General features: G+C 49.3%; 9 protein-coding genes across 9 annotated transcripts; 5 read left to right on the top strand and 4 right to left on the bottom strand.

Moving 5' to 3' along the window:
* Window positions 1-22: 22 nt before the first annotated feature.
* On the top strand, window positions 23-2,918 carry EV420DRAFT_1502152 (Not1 N-terminal domain, CCR4-Not complex component-domain-containing protein). Its single transcript, XM_060471104.1, has 12 exons — window positions 23-111; window positions 161-393; window positions 517-903; window positions 958-1,081; window positions 1,135-1,239; window positions 1,294-1,308; window positions 1,355-1,795; window positions 1,844-1,890; window positions 1,939-2,221; window positions 2,272-2,356; window positions 2,410-2,562; window positions 2,611-2,918. Exons 1-12 carry the CDS (start codon window positions 90-92, stop codon window positions 2,813-2,815), a joined length of 2,100 nt encoding a protein of 699 aa, XP_060338246.1. The 5' UTR covers window positions 23-89; the 3' UTR covers window positions 2,816-2,918.
* On the bottom strand, window positions 2,919-3,772 carry EV420DRAFT_1502144 (ribosomal protein L7/L12 C-terminal domain-containing protein). The gene is made up of 5 exons (XM_060471103.1): window positions 3,717-3,772; window positions 3,618-3,661; window positions 3,396-3,567; window positions 3,138-3,344; window positions 2,919-3,083 (listed from the first exon to the last, which is right to left on the bottom strand). Exons 1-5 carry the CDS (start codon window positions 3,726-3,728, stop codon window positions 2,967-2,969), a joined length of 552 nt encoding a protein of 183 aa, XP_060338245.1. The 5' UTR covers window positions 3,729-3,772; the 3' UTR covers window positions 2,919-2,966.
* Window positions 3,773-4,022: 250 nt separating this feature from the next.
* Window positions 4,023-5,477, top strand: EV420DRAFT_1616721 (NAD dehydrogenase; the record flags this gene model as incomplete). The annotated part of the gene is made up of 5 exons (XM_060475151.1): window positions 4,023-4,082; window positions 4,129-4,168; window positions 4,219-4,318; window positions 4,373-4,401; window positions 4,450-5,477. 5 exons carry the CDS (start codon window positions 4,023-4,025, stop codon window positions 5,475-5,477), a joined length of 1,257 nt encoding a protein of 418 aa, XP_060338244.1.
* A 33-nt stretch (window positions 5,478-5,510) lies between these two features.
* On the bottom strand, window positions 5,511-6,138 carry EV420DRAFT_1259074 (NADH ubiquinone oxidoreductase subunit NDUFA12-domain-containing protein; the record flags this gene model as incomplete). Its single annotated transcript, XM_060466933.1, has 5 exons — window positions 5,511-5,615; window positions 5,669-5,785; window positions 5,836-5,864; window positions 5,920-5,969; window positions 6,023-6,138. 5 exons carry the CDS (start codon window positions 6,136-6,138, stop codon window positions 5,511-5,513), a joined length of 417 nt encoding a protein of 138 aa, XP_060338243.1.
* Window positions 6,139-6,154: 16 nt separating this feature from the next.
* Window positions 6,155-8,780, bottom strand: EV420DRAFT_1502138 (uncharacterized protein). Its single transcript, XM_060471102.1, has 3 exons — window positions 8,346-8,780; window positions 7,003-8,298; window positions 6,155-6,944 (listed from the first exon to the last, which is right to left on the bottom strand). Exons 1-3 carry the CDS (start codon window positions 8,645-8,647, stop codon window positions 6,545-6,547), a joined length of 1,998 nt encoding a protein of 665 aa, XP_060338242.1. The 5' UTR covers window positions 8,648-8,780; the 3' UTR covers window positions 6,155-6,544.
* A 977-nt stretch (window positions 8,781-9,757) lies between these two features.
* On the top strand, window positions 9,758-10,598 carry EV420DRAFT_1685022 (uncharacterized protein; the record flags this gene model as incomplete). The annotated part of the gene is made up of 4 exons (XM_060479271.1): window positions 9,758-9,785; window positions 9,838-10,101; window positions 10,181-10,239; window positions 10,295-10,598. The coding sequence occupies 4 exons, from the start codon at window positions 9,758-9,760 to the stop codon at window positions 10,475-10,477; spliced, it is 534 nt and encodes a 177-aa protein (XP_060338241.1). The 3' UTR covers window positions 10,478-10,598.
* On the bottom strand, window positions 10,590-12,623 carry EV420DRAFT_437449 (acid protease). Its single transcript, XM_060482122.1, has 9 exons — window positions 12,156-12,623; window positions 11,932-12,101; window positions 11,861-11,875; window positions 11,616-11,800; window positions 11,288-11,557; window positions 11,044-11,230; window positions 10,842-10,982; window positions 10,746-10,790; window positions 10,590-10,697 (listed from the first exon to the last, which is right to left on the bottom strand). The coding sequence occupies exons 1-9, from the start codon at window positions 12,326-12,328 to the stop codon at window positions 10,651-10,653; spliced, it is 1,233 nt and encodes a 410-aa protein (XP_060338240.1). The 5' UTR covers window positions 12,329-12,623; the 3' UTR covers window positions 10,590-10,650.
* Window positions 12,624-13,682: 1,059 nt separating this feature from the next.
* On the top strand, window positions 13,683-16,759 carry EV420DRAFT_437214 (uncharacterized protein). Its single transcript, XM_060482120.1, has 3 exons — window positions 13,683-15,553; window positions 15,611-15,778; window positions 15,831-16,759. Exons 1-3 carry the CDS (start codon window positions 13,849-13,851, stop codon window positions 16,445-16,447), a joined length of 2,490 nt encoding a protein of 829 aa, XP_060338239.1. The 5' UTR covers window positions 13,683-13,848; the 3' UTR covers window positions 16,448-16,759.
* A 1-nt stretch (window position 16,760) lies between these two features.
* Window positions 16,761-17,774, top strand: EV420DRAFT_437202 (uncharacterized protein). Its single transcript, XM_060482118.1, has 3 exons — window positions 16,761-16,972; window positions 17,025-17,157; window positions 17,258-17,774. The coding sequence occupies exons 2-3, from the start codon at window positions 17,097-17,099 to the stop codon at window positions 17,686-17,688; spliced, it is 492 nt and encodes a 163-aa protein (XP_060338238.1). The 5' UTR covers window positions 16,761-16,972; window positions 17,025-17,096; the 3' UTR covers window positions 17,689-17,774.
* The last annotated feature ends 208 nt before the right edge of the window (window positions 17,775-17,982 follow it).

Raw genomic sequence — 17,982 nt, 5'->3', positions numbered from 1 at the left:
CGGTTTACATGTATTTGGCATTACCTTCTTTCACCTAGCTTGACCACCCGTACAACTCGCACAGCTCAGGATATTCGCGTGTGTTCGCCATGGCGGCACGGAAACTTCAAAGTGGCTATATTTCTGCCATAAAATAGTGTGTATGCTAATTTTATCTCAGCCGAAATCGACCGCACCTTGAAAAAGGTCTCCGAAGGTGTCGACCTCTTCGAGAGTATATACGAGAAGATGCAGGCCTCGACAAACCAGACTCAGAAGGAGAAGCTCGAAATGGACCTCAAGACGCAGATAAAGAAGTTGCAGCGGCTACGGGACCAGATCAAGACTTGGGTGGCCAGCAACGACATTAAAGACAAGTCACAGCTATTGGAGAACCGGAAGTTGATTGAAACGGTGAGCAATTCCTTGCATTACATCTATTTTTCCGTGTGTTCTTCTTCCTCGTAATGGAAACGAGAATACCGCGTCGTTTAAGATCTTAGTACTTCATCATGCTGATGCCACCATGCCCCTTAGCAAATGGAAAAATTCAAAGCCTGCGAGAAAGAGATGAAGACGAAAGCGTTCTCTACAATTGGTCTCATACAAGCCGCGAAGCTGGACCCTAAGGAACAGGAGAAGGAAGAGGAGACCTTATGGCTACAAGGCAAAGTCGAAGAGCTTCAGATGCAAATTGAGCAGGCGGAGGCAGAGATCGAGGCTCTGCAAGGCGCAGGTAAAAAGAGAGGGAAAGCATCGTCAACTGCTGGTCGCTTGGAGGAGCTCGAGCATCTAAATGAACGACGGAAATGGCACGTCAGTCGGCTGGAGCTTGTTTTACGGCTCCTACAGAACGGATCCCTGACAACAGAGAAAGTCGCAGAGCTTCATGAAGATGTGTCATATTTCGTGGAAAGCAATACGGTTCGTTGGGTCGCGTTTGTCTTTGTCAGTTTTGAAATGGAACAATGTATACAGGAAGAAGACTTCGATGAAGATGAGGGCATATATGACGAACTCAATCTAGACGAAGAGGAAGAGAAATTCGGTCTGCCTGCGGGCGATGACGACGACAGCGACGAATCAGATGGACACAGCGAAGGTAATGTTACAAGTTAACATCTATCTTGGGCACTTGGTTTAGAAACGTCGCAGTGGACCTACCGCCAAGAACGCCGAAGAAATACGATGAGGAAAGCGTCGCAAGCAGCAAACAACACGAAAGTCCAATATTAAAGAAGTCGACAATACAGCTACGGAGTAAGTTGTTTACAATGCTTCATTGGCATGTCAGCTGAAACGTTCTGTTCGTAGAACAATCTGTGGACAGTATGCATACTTTGGATCTACACTTTCATCATCTGAATTCTTCCAGTAGCAAAGCCTCCACCTCCAAATCCGAATTTTGCTCAGCAGCCTATGTCGAGTATAGTGAAGGCGGGCTTGCCTACACCTCGGCCGGTAGCTACACTACCGCCCATACGGTATGCAACAGCTGCTGCGGCTGCAGTAGCACCACTACCTCCGCCGCCATCAGCGCCAGCGACGACAGTAGTGCCGCCTCCAACATCAAATGTTCCTCCGTTGTCGGCCGTTCCTCCAATATCATCGCACTCGGAACAGGCTACTCTATCGTCACCAAGCTTGACGCATCCATCTGTAACGAGCCCCATGTTATCATCCGCTGCTTCACAGCAGCCCGATGGGTCATTCTATTCCAGTCAGGAATCGCCGGCGGTGTCAGAAGCCGTACCAAGTTCAATTGACGGCCCTGCAGCCACATCTTCGCCTCAAAGGATGTTAGCGACGCGAATAGGTGTGTTCAAATCGTTTGTCAGGCTTGAATATCTAACGTTGTCGATAGAGTCCGCGTCTGAATCCAAGGCGGCTGCCCAGTCACCCAGCGCATCGGTATAGACCTGACTTTTTATTCATACTTTAATATTAACATGTCTCTAGCATGCACTAGCAGTCTCCTCTGACCAGACCGCTAATGGCTCAGCGCAGACGCAAGCACAACCTTCACCTCTGCCGCAGCAGGTTCAACAAGCGCCTGGACCCTCGATGTCTGGTTCGTCACCTTTGCCTTCACAAGCGAAAGCACCGCAGTTTCCTCCTGGCGTCAAAGTCCCGGCCGAGACAGTCTCTGCGCAACAGCAACACAGGCCATCGGCCGCTCCGGGTGCCTTCCCTGGCTCCCTTTCAGATTTAGTAGTGTCGTTTGAGAGTGTGAAGCAGAAAGGTGCGTGATGCTTTGATATCTTTGCCCCCGCCGGCTCATGTCACCTGCAGCTCTGCGTGTGCCGAACAATGATAACGTGCACAAGATGCTCGAGGGTGGTTATTCAAGCATGCCTCAGCCACAGGACACTGAGAAGTATGCTATGATGTCCTTTGCTTTACTATGTTGATATATATATTTTTTGCCAGACCTAAATACTATGTCCCAAGAACACCTTACCAGACAGCGTCGTATTACCCCCAGACACCGCATCCTCTGCTGAGTACTCCTGCCATATTTTCGCAGCTAGATGTGGAGACGCTGTTTTACGTGTTCTACTTCCTCCCAGGGACATATCAACAGTGAGGTTAGCTTCTTTTCTGAGTGTCCATCACTGACATTATCGCCAGATATCTTGCGGCTAAGGAACTGAAGCGTCAGTCATGGCGATTCCATGTCAAGTATCTGACTTGGTTCCAACGACACTCCGAACCCCAAGCTATAACGGAAGAGTATGAACAAGGAGTCTACGTGTACTTTGACTGGGAAGGGTCATGGTGTCAAAGGAAGAAGAGCGATTTCCGCTTCGAGTATCGCTATCTCTCGGAAGAGTGATCATGATTCCTCATTTTTCTTGACCTTTTAGGCCAAGGTGCTTTATTCGCGTTGACATATATATATCAACCTCATTGTATCTCATGAATGAGACGGACGCGCAATTTTGTGATTATATGATTGTATAGATTCCCTGAGCTGGAGAGTAGTTTTAATCCAAGGTGACGACTGAGCCCAGAGCCTCGAACGTCGCTTTGAGTTTTTCCGCCTCCTCCTTTGGCAAGTTCTCCTTGAGCACCTTGGGTAGTGATTCTACGAATTTCTTTGCCTGAAAGAGATGCGTCGTTAAGCATTTGGATACGGAAAAAATTCGAGGACGCACGTCTATGAGAGTAAGATTTGGCACCAGTGCCTTGACCTCCCGAATGACCTTTGGCTTGGACCCAGCATCGAATGACTCGAGCTTGACGTTAAACACAGTCTTCTCCTTGGGCTTCTCTGCTTCGGGTTCATCAGCGGCAGCCGTGGGCGCTGCTGTTGCTGCAGGCGCCGCGGCTGGCATGGCAATTTCTTGGATATTGAGGCGCGACTACAATGTCCTTAAAAACCAGCAAAAGTTGAAAGTAGCGTTCTGACGCACCTTGAGGAGAGTAACAAGATCAGCAGCTTGTAGGAGGGTCAAACCGGAAATGTCATCGACGATGCGGTTTATCGTTGCGTCCTTGGAAGTCGACGGTGGTAGTGGTGGGGTAGACTTGGCCGGTTCTGTAGCTGTCGCCAGACATCTTCGCGAAGTGGAGAGTATTGAATGTCTAGCAACGAAACTATGAGGCAAGGACGGTATCGAGAAAAGGGAACTGACCGGGAGCGCGGAAGGGAAAGGCGGATAGCACGGGAACACGACGACTGCAGGAATTATCAAGTTCGTGAAGAAAAAAAAAATACAGAAACGGAAACATACTGCCATGGCCATACTCGGAATTGGACGCGCGAGATGGACGTGACGAAGTTCTGAAAATTCAGGTCAGTGTTGTGACTTATTTGGTATCAGCTTGAGGTGTTAGGGGTTTGGATACAAGTGCTAATTTTTTTTCTTCTCCACGAACAGCTTCAGTGTTCTCTGAATGTTGGTAAACATATCTGTATAATTTCCTTGCACGTAGCATGAGTAGTATCACTACTTCGACAAGCGACTCGGCACGGATCGGAAAGTCACTATCCCTTCCGAATGTGGGAGAACATATTTGAAATCAAACATTCACTTGCGATGAGTTCAGTACGGGGAATCACCGCGGCACTAAATACCAATGCAAGATTCAAGTTCAAGGTATTTTTGCTTGGCTGTGGAAGAGTTTCATTCTCATGTCTACCAGGCGCCTGAATTTTCCGTGGATCACCTTGTGGTAGGGGGAGGCAAGATATATGACCAATTATCAGTGATACGCACACTGAAGGAAACTCAGGCGTCGTAGGGTTAGCAATAGCGCGCCATCTGTGCCGCAGCCTTCCCTCGAAGACAACTTACCTCGTAGAGAGGCATGAACGCCCAGGCGAAGAAACCAGGCGAGTCCGACTCTGTGGAAATGCACTAGCGTTGCCCTAACGGCCTTACCGTAGTTCTCGAAACTCGGAAGTAATACATTCTGGTGAATAATTGCGGTCGAATCTGCCAGGATACCTCTAAAGTATCTCAGGTCTCTATTATCCCCCGGATTCTCTCAAAACGCGTTTTTGCCTACGCGGCAGACAGCTGCTCTACAATTATTGCAATTCCCACCACATACCCCATCGTAAGACCGGGAAGATAGTCGTTGCGCATGATAACCAGCTACCGTACATCGAAAACCTTCATACCAAAGCCCGGAATCTCAAGCCACCTCCATATTTCCATGAACATGGACCTGTCCTGCCCACCGAACTCATTAGTGGTGACGCAGCTCGTTCCATGGAACCGAACATATCTCCAGATATAGCAGCCGCACTCTGGTGTCCCGAGACCGGAATCGTAGACTCTCACACGCTCATGGAAAGTTTCGAATCGGATATCACGGATTCGGTCTATTCTACCCAAATCATTCGGGTCGACCCAGTAGAAGACGGCTGGGTCGTACAGACGCTAACCGGTGATGCACAAGAACCTGATGCCATTCTGGCGCATACCCTTGTCGATGCAGCAGGTCTCTCGGCTCCATTCATACTCAACTCCATACTCCCACCCCAACAGCATATACCAATGTATTTTGCACGAGGCTCATATGCATCGTATAATGGCCCGGGCGTCACTGGAATCTCCCACCTCATATACCCATGTCCAGAGACAGGTCCCAACGCACACGCCTTCCACTCCTTAGGCACTCATCTTACTATCGATTTGCAGGGCAAAGTACGCTTTGGACCAGACCTTGAATGGCTTTCTCCCGGACCTGATGAAGAAGTTGACTTTTGGAGACAACATCTCGTCCCAGATAGCTCAAGGCTGGCAGAGATGCACAGTGCCGTCACTCGCTACTTACCGGGGGTATCTCTCGAGGGAATGCAAACAGACTACGTTGGAATCAGACCTAAAATTGCCCCGCCAAGCAGTGGCTTCCGGGATTTCGTGATCAGGTCGGATGGGAGTGCGAAAAACCCTATGATCAGTCTTCTGGGTATTGAAAGCCCCGGTTTGACCAGCTGTATGGCATTGGCAGAATACGTGGTAGAAGGTTTGCTCAAAAAATAGAATGTAAAATTGCTTTCTTGATACGGAATGAATTTAACCACGGGAGGTCACTTTGGGTTCCCAAGCATTTATCTTGGGAGCGGCGGTGTTGTACGGTTTGTACGCTCCACGGGTTCCAGTTAAGGTTTCGGTCCATTCCTAGTAAGGTTCATCGTTAACGAATCAATGCGTCACCTTCCAGCTGCACCCACCTGCTGCCATGGCTGCCTCGAGCTCTGCATGATAGAATCCTGAGTCGGGGGATCCTTCCGGATGTGCTGGATCCACGAATGCCATTCGGGAGGTACTTGTGATGCTTGGTAAAAGTGCTGCAGAACACAATCAGCGGCTTGTTAACTAGAAATGACGGCCAGCGTACTTGAGCATAGTCTACCCATCGGTGACGACCTGTCTGGCGTGTCAGCGTGCAACATTCACATGCTCGAAAATAAGTTCGGCACACCAGGAATTTCCTCCTCCGCGTTCCTGTTCTCGTAGTACCTGTTTCCAAACCTGCATGCCATCGTCAGCGCCCTTCCTGGTCCCGGTACTGAGAGGTAGCTTACTGGTCCTTGCCGATATATGTGCCAGATTTGGCATCGCCAATGTACTGCATCTGCCTCCACCATTCCTTCAAGCCTACCCGGCGCGCACTGCGCAGAGTTCGGAGTAGCGAGACCATTGTTGTTCGATGTCAAGGCCGAATACGGCGACGACCGACTCTGGCCGCTCGAAAGTCACATGTCAGTGATGACATCATCCACGACAGCTTAGGTGCTAAAGTCGCAAAAAGGCGCAGTGTAAGTAGTGCTAAAGTGTAAGAAAAATCACATCTCTGTTACATTTAGATGGATACAAAAACATCCTACATTTGTGCTGTGATCCACAACAAAGTTACCGAATCATAACAGAGAACAAAGTAATAGCCCTAGTCAATGTAGCCATATTACACGTATACCTATAGTTCAAGAGAAATACAAGAAATCGAAGGAAATAAAAAGGAGCAAAAAGACAAAGAACTTAGAGAAAAGAAGCAAATGAGGAGGGCATACAAAGTCTCGTGACAGTTACCGTTCACCCAGCACCGGCTAACCAGCGTATAGAACATGCTTGTCCGTCCCTTCTATCCAAGCCCTCAGCTGCAGATCGTCCTGTAACCACACAAACTGGTTTGTCATACTGTCTCGGTATTGCAGATCCGCAACACCTGCGCCCAACCGAGTCTGTACCTTATCCATCAATTCCGCGCGGGTCACCTTGGGATGCACTCGTATCGCAATCAGATCCTCTGAATGCTGGTCATAAATCTTGATCTTCACGAACGCAGTCTGAGGGTTCGTGTGGGAGATCGCCGGCGTCGTCGTCGTAGAGTGTGATCTGGAGCGCGTACCGGTGCCCGCCTGGGAATTCCGCAAGGAAGATGTTGACGCAGAAGCATGGTGCGAGGTGGTTGAATTCCACCGCGACTGACTATATTGAGGAGAGTGACTGCGATCGGGAACGGGGGAGTTTGACCGCGAGTTGGAGGCATATGGGGATGGTGCACGATTCAGTGAGGACGAGGACTGGGTCTGTTGATGGTGATTCTGAGGCATGGGCATGTAGGCGTAGGTTCGTTTCGTCGGCCGGTCGGTGACCATTGGAAGGACCATACGGATGTCGCTCGTATGAGTGCTGCTCCTGAGCCTGGCGCGGCGGAGAGGGAGCATACCCCTCATCCTCATAATCTGATCCATCACTCTTGTCGCCATATTCATCTATCCGCATCTGACCGAGTGTATCACGGACTTCGCTTCCGTATTCCTCAATTTCCCTCGACAAATCGTTGTTTATCAACGCCTCAACCTCTCCAACTCTCGCTTCCGCCGGTTGTTCGACGTCACCGGGCTTAAGTGCCAAGAACTCCCTGACAACACGGTGTTCCAGGATGTATTTTGCGCCATCATTGCTCAAACTGCAAAGGCGGTGCAAGTAGTCATCCAATTCAGCTCTCCGAGTCGCCGTGAGAGTGTCATCGACACTTGTGGCAGGCCCGGGCATGAAGGGCAATATTCGCGAATTAGGCTCTTCGCGACCTGCTTCTTGTGGAAAAGAGTTCAGCAAAGAGACTTGGAAGTCATAAAAGTCGTTGTATATCCGAAATAGAATCAAGTGTTTTGCCGGTGGAAGCTGCTTCTCTCCTAAAGGAGCGTACGGTTGGAAGATGGCATCGATTCGGAACCAATACTCGTCCATTTCATAGTGAAACGAGACTACATCCGCAGAAAGGAGAATACCTTCAGGGAGGCACTCCGGCTCCTGTGGTTGCTCGTCGGTGTAGGGTTGAGGCTGCTGATGAGGCGGTAGGCCTTGGGCGTAGGTATCGGGATCATTGGGTAGGGGATTAGTGGGTGGCGGAGCGTGGGTGACAAATGGACTGTTGGGAACAGATTCACGGTTATTGGGCGAGTCGATGACACCCAGAGAGATGCTGTTTTGTTTGTAATTAAACATGGCACGCTTCCAGTCTTCGACTTTAGGCAGCTCTCCACCGTCCATGAGTGCGTTAACATCGGGAACCGGCAATCCAGTGGCTGGATCATGGATCCGGACGAAGGAGACGGGTATAAGGCCTGGACGACCCAGGCGACCGATGGGTTTGGCGACAAACCATTCGCGATTAGACTGTGCAACGACAGTAATGTTGTCGTTTTGCTTAGCATCAAGTTCATCAGCACGCTCGGCTTCAAAGTCATGTAGGACGACAGCATAGAATGTTTTTGACGGTTTCATCTTGCTGGGGGCTGGCAAAGTGCTCGATGGTGATACAGCTTCCGGAGCAGAAGTGGGAGGACTGGAGTGCCTAGTACCGATATGAGCTATAAATCGATGGAAAACAGAGAAACGTACATTGAAGAAGTCTTGTGAAATTCCTCAAACATCGTCTTTGGAACAAGTCCACGAGCACCAGTAACAGGGTTATGTGCCTCATACCAAGACCCCTGGTCGCCCGACACGTAGAAGAAATCTCCCTTCTGGAAAGCCAGCTCCTGTGGTGCCTGCGGTCTGTACGGCGAGATGGCCTTGATGACCTTCTGGGGTGGCATAATAGAGGTAGGGGGCTTGGATACTGAGGGCAGTGGGATGGGGGTTGAAATGTGGTTGCGAACTGAGTCCTTGTGCCCATTGAGGGACTTCCTGATAGACTTCATCGCAGAAAATCCGGTCGACTCGTTAGAAGATAAAGTAGAGAAAGAGAAATCGTCGCAGGTCGTGAAGGTTAGGTCGAGTGTTCCGCCTCAACAGCGAGATCCTTTTTTGGTCTGCTTCCCCTTTTGGGATCCCACGTGGCGACAATGACAATCGCGTAATTCCATTATTATTATTCTTTCCTGCCTTCTTATCAAGTTCCTCCCGCTCCTGGCCCTTCTTTTGTCCGTTTGTCTCATCTGTTGCCGTATTCATATATTCCGCCCAACGTACAATAGACGCCGAGCCATCGGTAGGGGTAACTGCGCCTCGAACTGCTGGCTCGATCGGCATCTCGAGCGCTGCGTATTATAATATCTTATGCAATCGGATACAGAATATCTGTGCATGTAATGCCATAACAGAGGGATGTGGGGGATAGAAGGGAGGACTCTTTACCCCGGAAATAAAAATATCGGTTCCGTTAAGCTGAAATAATATATCGGAACGATGGCAATACGGTGGTGCACCGGATGGAATTCATTACTGAGTACTTTGTGACCATCATGAGTAAAGGCTTCTTGGACAGGTGTACATATATATGCTGTGCTAATTAACGAGTCGAGCTAGGCTCGACAAAGAAAGGCCTGTTTACTTATGTCTGTTTCACGGAGCACTCCCGTTGTCTAATTTCTGTTACAACTGGTTCCGGCCTTCGCGTCGGGGAAATGCCGGGCTGTACTTCCGCTTGAACTTTGTACGATGAGCTGATAACCGGCCACCAGTCCCGTAACCTAAATTTTCAGGGCTCTTGATTGCCAATTACTCGACGCCAAGTTGTGGAGTCGGACGTCCGCTAGTGAGACAAAGCATCGTCGCATAGCATCGCATCAGTAGTTGTAATAATAAAATCCTCCACCAGTGAGGCTGAGAAATTTGTTAATTCGCACAGAGTCGCTTCCGGGAGTATTCGTACACATTGCTGCTTCAAGACATGTGCTGCAAATTTCTTCTACTGTTCAAGACACGCGTTGAACCATGCCTTTTTAGAGTACTTACCCTCAGAAGGCAACGAACGGCCAACACCGGCACGATCATAACACGGCTTCTTTCCGTCTTCCTTCGTGGCAGCCATGGCCAACGCCTCTGCAAAACGAATCGGTACCCTTTTTTTGCCTTCTACCCTTTGTTTCTGTCCTAACTGCGTATTAAGCCAGCCAAAATGAAATCACAGTCAAGCAGCTACGAATCGGCTTATTCCTTCCAACCATCCTCTCTTTCGTTTTGCGTTTCCTGTTCAGAAGGAGTTCTTTGCCTCCGTCAAAAACTTCGCTAGGTCTATATATCGCAACGTTCTTTCCGGGATTCTTTCTCTCCAACTACCTCATAAAAATTGGGACGACCAGGCGGGATCCAACGACCGGCACGCTCATGTCATATGGTGAAGATCTCAGTCAGCCTGGCGTAACCGAGTGGTGTTTTGATGTGGTATACATAACATGCAAGTCTTTCATTCTGCTCTTCTTTCTTGTGACACGTAGTTGAACATACGGTAGGGGCATGCCAGGTCGGAAGCGGCGCTTTTGGTGAATGGTTTTGGTGGTTATACATGGTGGTGCGCCTCTCATCTCGTACCGCATATCTTTCGCTTTTTTAACTATTCAAATCAGATTCCGTTATATGCTATATTCAAACTGTGGACATCCGCTATTTCTCCGCTACTTCTGGGAAGAGCAGCAGCGGCCGGCGCGAATGACGTCCCTGAGGAAGAACCTGCAATCAGTAAACGACAAGAAAAGTTGAAAAAAAGGAGCGAGCGCGGCGATCCTCGCGTACGTACTCAAAAAAAGTAGAAGGCGACTGAAGTCGGTTCTATTCTTCTTCCGCCGTGGGAGCTGGGAACCGACTCTACATCATCACGGTGCGTTTTCCATATCTCCAAACGACGAACAACTTTTAAATAACTTGGTATAGAGTTGTACAATATACTTCATAGATACTACCAGCTATTTCTCCTTCTACCAATTTACGCGAGGTTCGCAAATCCCACTGTTTCGTCCTCAACGTTGAATGCTTCGACATCATCAGAAAAGGCGTCACAATTAGAATCAGACGACTCACAGGTGTATACGTTCTGGAGGAAAACATCTCCCACAATCCAGGCATCTGAAAAGGGACTTTAGGCATTAGAGGCTCAAGCTGATAAAAATTGCCTACCTCCAACGTCTTGACCAACAATGCCGCCAACACAATCAGATGAACCCTGCTCAACTTGGCCTAGATTGAAAGTATCTGCACTGATCGAGAATGCCTTTCCACCAAAGGTTAAACTGATATCGGGAATGCTATCGCAAGGAACTAGAACGCGCGAATAGGTCAGACGACGCAATAATAACGAAAGTAACAATAAGCAAGTTACCGGTGAAGAAGCCATTGCCTACTGTCTGTGAAGCATCTTTAGAGCCACTGATGGAGCCATAAAACTCAGAGACGCTCTGTGTGTCTCCGACAATCAACGTGGTTCCGGTATCAATGATAGCAGACAAGTTCTCGACCACGGCTTCTCCGCCAACATCTGCGGAATCCATGCTGATCTGCCAAAAACCCTACCATCGCGTGTCAATCCTGACGTCAAACACCGAATTGAATAGGAGAGAACATACAGTATTGGAGACTTGACTGGTGGTGAATGAACCTGTGTACTTATCCTGGTTGACGCCACCCAAGAACAACTCTGCACCGGAGGTGCTGAGCTTGAACGCAAATTCTGGCGAAGTCGTTACGCCTTGACTGACAAGGGTTTGGAACAGAGGATCATCGCCGAACTCGGATATTTGTTTAAAGGCCATTCCAACGAGGCCATCCGGCTGGAAGTTGCTAGCGGAGAAGCCGGAGGAGTAGGTTGTTGCCGCACCGATGGCTTGTTGGGTAGCCTGCCGAGCATGTAAACCTAGGCGATTCAAATGGGAAACGAAGAACGGGGGTACTGACCTTTAACCCTGCGATCGTGAACGTGTCGGTGAAGACGTCCCCCTCTACAGTCGAACCATCCCCATAGGACAAGCTAAATTTCTGGTTCTGGTTTTTAGCTGTGGAACTGCTCGAGGTATCGTAGATCGTATGCCCGTCACAGCTTGAGTCGCAATTGGGGCCAGGGAGGAAGAAATCGCTACTGCCTTTTCAAGAAGATATTAGCGAATGCCGTTATGGAGACAAATACGAAGTTGTTGGCTCACCAGTGTCAAAATCCACTGATACCCATCAAGTAGTTAGCATACTTGTGGCGTACTCGTATCTTGGTTCTTACCAGTGAATTTCACAGCGGGGGTTCCAACCTGAACGGTGCCTTGCCAAAGAACTTGGGAATCATCTTGCAATGCATCAGCTCCAGTGCTTCGTCGAGTAATATGCTTCGTGTTGCTAGGGTGCGCTTTTCCTGTGTTCCTCTCGTATGCGGCGAAACCCCGCGCGACTTTACTGTGAAACGGTGCAATTAGTCGATGTGGGGCGGAATATGGCGTATTGACATACTTGTGAACCTTGGTGACCTGCGCATTGAGGAAATCACGGTCGACAACACCATCAACGGCGAGCTGCGGTGTGCGCTTTAACAGGGGGATACTAACGCCTACACGAGGTGTAGTAGATGGAAGTGCGCTGCACAAGAGAGGAGAGGCGACGAGGATCCAAAATGCGAGAGCCATTGGTGGATGACTGTGCGTTCGCTGGGAATGCTGCCTTCTTGATGAGAGAATCCATGGCTTTTAAGGAGTTCTGAAGTCGTGTCCCCCGTGTGTTAGGTAGCTAAGGGATAAAAATAAATCACCACGAACATTAACGACTGTGGCACCTGCACACGGTCGCTAATCAGATGCTGAGGTAGTATAAGCATTGATGGAGAAGAATTGCAGAAGGTGAGGCACAAAAAGCATGCTCCTGCGAGGAACCAGATGCTGTTGCTATTCCCAATGTGAAAATAATGACAAGGAGCAATGTGCACAACGATAAGCGATTGAGAGGGCGACGAGCAGTACAAGGGATTGTGCTGCGTAAGTCATACGCCCGCGGATGCTGTTTTCTGCTCCAAGATGAAGAGATATTTCTTCCATTCAGAGGTAACGGAGAATATCACTCACACTGCGTAGTCGTCAACAACGCTTCGCGACTACTGATAGCTTGACCTATTCTTGGTAAATAGAATCCACGCGGTTGCTCGGATTAAGTACGATACTTCATCGCCGAAGAAGCTGAGCGCGGTAAATGTTTTTTGTCTGATCGAATGGACCAGCATGCGTACATGAGCGGCAATCTGAACATTGGAAGCGCATTTTCATAATGTCGACAGTGGTTTGTTAGTAAAGAAATGGCATCCATGATATCTGTTCGACCTCTGCGATAAGTACATCGGAAAAACAGTGACCGAGTGGAGTCGTTGGAAAATGCCTGCAGTACGTCGCGTGAATGATATCCAGAACTTGATCCACAGAAAGCCCTAGTAAATGAGGCGGAGAAGATCCCAAGACGGCAAGCATAGACCGTATGACTGCTAGATTATTCACACGCTTGATTGTGACCATAGAAGATAACAACATTGTAGTCTGTCTGCGTTGGAAAACATATCAACTGGCAATCCGTGGACTGCGAGCTATTTCGGGCAGGTCAACATGGGTTGCACATGCCTGAATAGCGATATCACCCGGGGAGACCAGCTCATTGGGAAACCGCGCTCCAGTTGATTTCCAAGAATCGGAAGAACATCAAGAAGGAAATGGCCAATTTATTCGAGATACTTCGAGCACAGAAAGCTGGGGCCGGCTAGACCCGACCCGGGCCGTCTGGGACTGAATACTTACATCATCGGAGCTTCAACTCTAGATGTGGCGCTGACGTAAGTTGGAATCGTGACTCATCGTAACACTGGTTATCTCCGTCACGCATCGTTCTTCACCGCCTTTCACAACGAGCTCGATACTTTCGCTAGTATCCTGCTCTCACGTTTTCAGCTTTCATCAAATTCCTACGATTATCTGCCATCAGTATCTTCAGTTTCTTCTTTGGCGCCCTAATCTTATCCCATCCGCCCGCTGCGACCTTTTACTTCCGTTTTCCCATGCTCCATTAACCTCTTCTATCCCCTCCACGACTCGGTTTACCGCCCTCATTTTGCTTGTTGGATCACTGTAGCATAACGCGCGACACATATCTATCCCCATTCCCTTCTACCATGTCCACGATTCCCGCTCCAACCGCCGCCGCCGCCCAAGAAGAATGGCCTGACGCAGACTTTGATCTTCCGGAAGGTCAATCAATACATACTGTCAGCAAAGATGAAGAAGATGAGGATTGGGACCTAGAAATGGATCTTGGACATACTGGAGGCGCCCAAATCCATTGTCCGTTTCCTTCCCACCCTGATCCCTCTGGGACTTCCACGCAGATGCGTATCATACGACCGCTGTCGTCGTTACAGGACTTCGACGATGATGACGACGACAATGATGACGATGAAGAGGGTGCATCGACAATCAAATTTGCTGCTGTGCCCAAACCGAAGCCCGTCGTCCCGCCCACACGGTTGTCCGACGAAAATGACTTCGAAGATGCATTCTCACTTCCTTCTGGCATCACCCGGCTTTCATTAGCGCCCTTGACTCTCAACCACCGCGCCTCCAAAACTTCGCTAGAATGGGGAGACAAAGACCAAACTACATCCTCGCAGTCCTCGGACGCCTACTCTACTCTAGGATTTGCCGATACTTCTCCATCGTCCAACTCTACCTCTTCTGTGTCTACTCCAGGAACGGAAACAGAAGAGGACGATGACGATGAAGGAGACCTTGAAGGCCTCATCATCCCTGCGGATTTAGGCCGACGCCACTTCACCTCGATCCTGAACAAGAAGAAAACGGCGGTCATGATGGATAACCAAGTCAAGGTGGCTAGTCCTGATCCAGATGATGATTTTGAAATGGGACTAGTCATTGACGATAATGTCGATTTCAGTCCTAGTCGCCTGCTGAAGCCTCAGCGCTCGCCGTTACTGCGGTCGGCCAACCGAAGCAGCAGCTTGCTCCTTCAAAAGGCACCGAGGCTGCCATCACGAGTGAATCGTGCCAAGTCTCCCGTCAATCATCCTCCAGTTTCTTCTGCACGGCAACTTCAGAAGCTAAGGCTCTCCCCTTCACCTCCACTCCAAACCCCGGCAAGGACACAAACTTTTCAGTCATTTTCCCCTAAGCCATCATCAACACTGCCTGTGAAAACTGGCAGTCTACGAGGTCAGAAGTCTCACACAGGCCTTGCCCCTGCCGCCGCCGCCACGCCCGTGAGAAGGTTAGCGAGGAAGGCATCTCTGTCTTCTCTTATGGAATCAGGCGCCCAAGCGTCTGCACCCTCATCACCTGCACCTAAAGGCACGCGCTACGGAGAATCGACAGCTGCGTCGCGTGCCAAATCTCACAAGGCATCCACGAGTCAGTGCCGGGATTACGAGGTGCCACCTACGCGCCCTTCCACACCTTCCTCTAGCACTGCCGCGCTTCGTCTAACCATACCCACCATAGGGCGCCTCAAGTCGCGTCCTGCGCTCTCTGCCTTATTTGGCCGCTCACCGTCTCCGAGAGCTCAGTCACCCTTCCGGACATCATCGCCCGCTCCCGCACGGCCTCCGTCTAACCTGTCCAAGTCAACTCGGACAATACCGCCACAGTTAGTCCCCAAGGTGCTCCGCAAACCAAAGCGTCAATGCGTTTATGGAGATGGGACTGAGCTTGACGCGATTGCAGACTTGCCCACTGATCGGGATAAAGAGAGTCGCTTTCGTGTTCAACCTAAAGGTTACGGAAACCGCATTGCCGCCGCCAGCTTCTCGCCGACGAAGCTCGCAGATAAGAGCGCTATTCGTAAAAAGGGACGCCGTGAACCGTCGGGTAAGTTGTGCATTTCTTGGTTCAGCGCTTTTTCGCTGATAATATTTTCTTTGTCAGATTCCACTGCACCTTCTGCGTTTGCTTCATTGTCAAAGCGTCGGAGCAGATCCGAATTAGCTCAGAAGCCCCAGTCTCCCAAGAAAAAACGGAAAAACTTGACGCCTTCAACTGAACCCAAGAAGCCTACCCTAATACGGAATTTGGGCGGCACGAGTGCGCCTAAAGGTTCGTTGATTTTCGGTTTTTGTGCTGTTCCTCACCTCTAACATAAATTTAGTTGTTGGTGACATGAAATGGAACCCTCAGACTCTTCGGTGGGAAGGAAACGAGCAAGTCTTGAAGGACTTTGACGTTGCCTTCACGCGACCAGCTCTCATTACACATCTTACCGGCTCATCCCTTGGGTCCCCCGCCCCTTCGTATGCTTCAGGTGCGCGGATAGTGGGAAACATGATATTTGATCCAGCACGTATGTGTTGGATATCAACATTACCGCCTGAAGACGAGGAGCCGGATGTGTTCGCTAACCTGGCGGACGATGAAGAAGAGGGTGATGGATGGGAAACCAAGGGTGGTACCATCAAAGCCGTTATTTCTGTCTCAGAGACGTCCATGGCAGCATCGAGTGTCAATGGATCTTCGGTGGCCTCGGCTCCAACCTCCGGACGTTGTCGTGCACGAGCTGCATCGGAAGCTGATAGCGAGCGCTTTTCAAGAGCGTCGATGGTGTGTGATATCGACGGACACTTTGTACAAAAGTGTCGCGAGGCAGAAACACGGCATCATTCAGAAATGAAGGGCTGGAAGAGTACCTTGTCGCGACAGGACACCTTCACCGAGCCGGACCGCTCATTCCTTTACGATATTAGGACGTTGGCGACTCGCAAATATTAACCATCTGTAGCATCATGTCTATATCCCATGCGTTTGACTTTGTTTATTTTGGTATCATTTGCATTGACTTGTTGTTTTTCCTTCATTTCCATTCCTTTGATATGTTTCTGTATAACTTATACCTTTTCTTTCTTGTTTTGCTTAATGCCCCAACATGTAACGCTCTCTATGATATATTACTAAACAAATGTATCTTTCAACCTGCCATTTCTCAGAATATCGACTGAAAGTTGATTTCCTCACTTCCCTTAATGGTGGACGTTGTATCGGCATTCCGGACTAGTCTCAGTCTAGGATTTGATCGGGGGTTGAACAAACCTGTCAGACACTGACCGCCATGACTGCCAACGTCCCTTCACGGCTCCTATGTCCTATAACCTAAATGCCGCAATACCGACCTCCGATTCGATGCTCATATGTTAGTTGCCGACGATATATCTCCTGCGGTGAAGATGCATCTTGAATGGGCTTGGGGCTTTCAACCACACAAAATGACCATCAAGAGCATCGACAACTGCATTGCATGTATGTCATAGTCACCATCTTCAATACAACTTTTAACGATCATATTTTCCAGACCGTCCAGACATGTGAAAATTCCATCAACGGAGACTTTGCTCTCGTCCCAACGATAACAACGTTGAACAAGATGCTCAATTATTTCTCACTTCCTTATAACACTAATAGGGTCTATCATACTCGTAATTCAGGTGCAAAATTCATCAAGCGCCCGCCAAATGATATTCACGGAGGTTCGTATCTGCGTTATTCACCATTGCTTTCTTCTGACCTTTCTGCAGTACATGCCAGAGACATCGTTCCGTTACCTTTTCGTACCCATGACCCCCGCAGGGGAAGCTATTCGTGATCAGTATCTCCTGCAGCAGGAACAAATCAGTCTCGACTACGAAAATGCCATCAACCCCTTATCTGGAGACCCTATGGATCCTGAAGCACTCGAGCAGCTCAAGCAGTTTCGCATCGTCGTATCCCACGTACATCCGTTGTTTGCGGCCATCACTGCCCATCAATGGTTATTTCCCACTAGGAACCGACCTGGTCACTGGTTCCTTTCGGTAGCGTGTCATCTCTTCGCTCAAATATCTGCGAACGACGTCGATCCTCCAGCCTGGTTCCGGAGGAGATATAAGGGTATCGAGTTCGAGACCTATTATGATGACGATGATGATATGGATGCTAATACATCAGACGAAGAACTGCTAAGAGGAGGTCATCGTTAGTGGTCCCAAGGTCGATGGCTCTGGGGGAAATTTACAAGTGGTGCAAAGGGATGGCTGAACTCTCGAAGAATCACTGTTACTAAAGGCTGCTATTTCCATCTCTTTTTGTTCCGTCCCTACAGGCCAGGCGTCAGCACCCTCATCGCCTGCTCCTAGTCCTAAAGGCGCGCTATGAAGAATCGACTACTGCGTCGCGTGCCAAGTCGACATAAGCCATCCACGAGTCAGTACCAGGATTACAAAGTGCCACCCGCGCGCGCTTCCTCACTTTCACTGTTGTTTCTCCTTCATGTT

Source organism: Desarmillaria tabescens, assembly GCF_030435595.1.
Source record: "Desarmillaria tabescens strain CCBAS 213 chromosome Unknown EV420scaffold_2, whole genome shotgun sequence".
NCBI lineage: Eukaryota > Fungi > Basidiomycota > Agaricomycetes > Agaricales > Physalacriaceae > Desarmillaria > Desarmillaria tabescens.
Note: the sequence above shows the minus strand (reverse complement) of the source record. Positions and strands in the feature narration are given on the sequence as shown.

Bases quoted from the DNA above. Each gene is read 5' to 3' on its own strand.
- EV420DRAFT_437214 (XM_060482120.1), top strand. From the start codon at position 13,849: ATGTCCACGATTCCCGCTCCAACCGCCGCCGCCGCCCAAGAAGAATGG. The intron at 15,554-15,610 runs GTAAGTTGTGCA...TTTCTTTGTCAG, and splicing joins GGGACGCCGTGAACCGTCGG to ATTCCACTGCACCTTCTGCG. The intron at 15,779-15,830 runs GTTCGTTGATTT...ACATAAATTTAG, and splicing joins CGGCACGAGTGCGCCTAAAG to TTGTTGGTGACATGAAATGG.
- EV420DRAFT_437202 (XM_060482118.1), top strand. From the start codon at position 17,097: ATGCTCAATTATTTCTCACTTCCTTATAACACTAATAGGGTCTATCAT. The intron at 17,158-17,257 runs GTGCAAAATTCA...AGTACATGCCAG, and splicing joins CTATCATACTCGTAATTCAG to AGACATCGTTCCGTTACCTT.
- EV420DRAFT_1502138 (XM_060471102.1), bottom strand. From the start codon at position 8,647: ATGAAGTCTATCAGGAAGTCCCTCAATGGGCACAAGGACTCAGTTCGC. The intron at 8,299-8,345 runs GTACGTTTCTCT...TATCGGTACTAG, and splicing joins TTTCACAAGACTTCTTCAAT to GCACTCCAGTCCTCCCACTT. The intron at 6,945-7,002 runs GTGCACCATCCC...TCCCGATCGCAG, and splicing joins GTCCTCGTCCTCACTGAATC to TCACTCTCCTCAATATAGTC.
- EV420DRAFT_1502144 (XM_060471103.1), bottom strand. The intron at 3,345-3,395 runs GTGCGTCAGAAC...AGGACATTGTAG, and splicing joins ATCTTGTTACTCTCCTCAAG to TCGCGCCTCAATATCCAAGA. The intron at 3,084-3,137 runs GTGCGTCCTCGA...CATCTCTTTCAG, and splicing joins CAAATCTTACTCTCATAGAC to GCAAAGAAATTCGTAGAATC.
- EV420DRAFT_437449 (XM_060482122.1), bottom strand. From the start codon at position 12,328: ATGGCTCTCGCATTTTGGATCCTCGTCGCCTCTCCTCTCTTGTGCAGC. The intron at 11,231-11,287 runs GTATGTTCTCTC...ACGCGATGGTAG, and splicing joins CCAGTCAAGTCTCCAATACT to GGTTTTTGGCAGATCAGCAT. The intron at 10,791-10,841 runs GTAGGCAATTTT...GTCCCTTTTCAG, and splicing joins TGTTGGTCAAGACGTTGGAG to ATGCCTGGATTGTGGGAGAT.
- EV420DRAFT_1502152 (XM_060471104.1), top strand. From the start codon at position 90: ATGGCGGCACGGAAACTTCAAA. The intron at 112-160 runs GTGGCTATATTT...ATTTTATCTCAG, and splicing joins GGCGGCACGGAAACTTCAAA to CCGAAATCGACCGCACCTTG. The intron at 2,563-2,610 runs GTGAGGTTAGCT...CATTATCGCCAG, and splicing joins CTCCCAGGGACATATCAACA to ATATCTTGCGGCTAAGGAAC.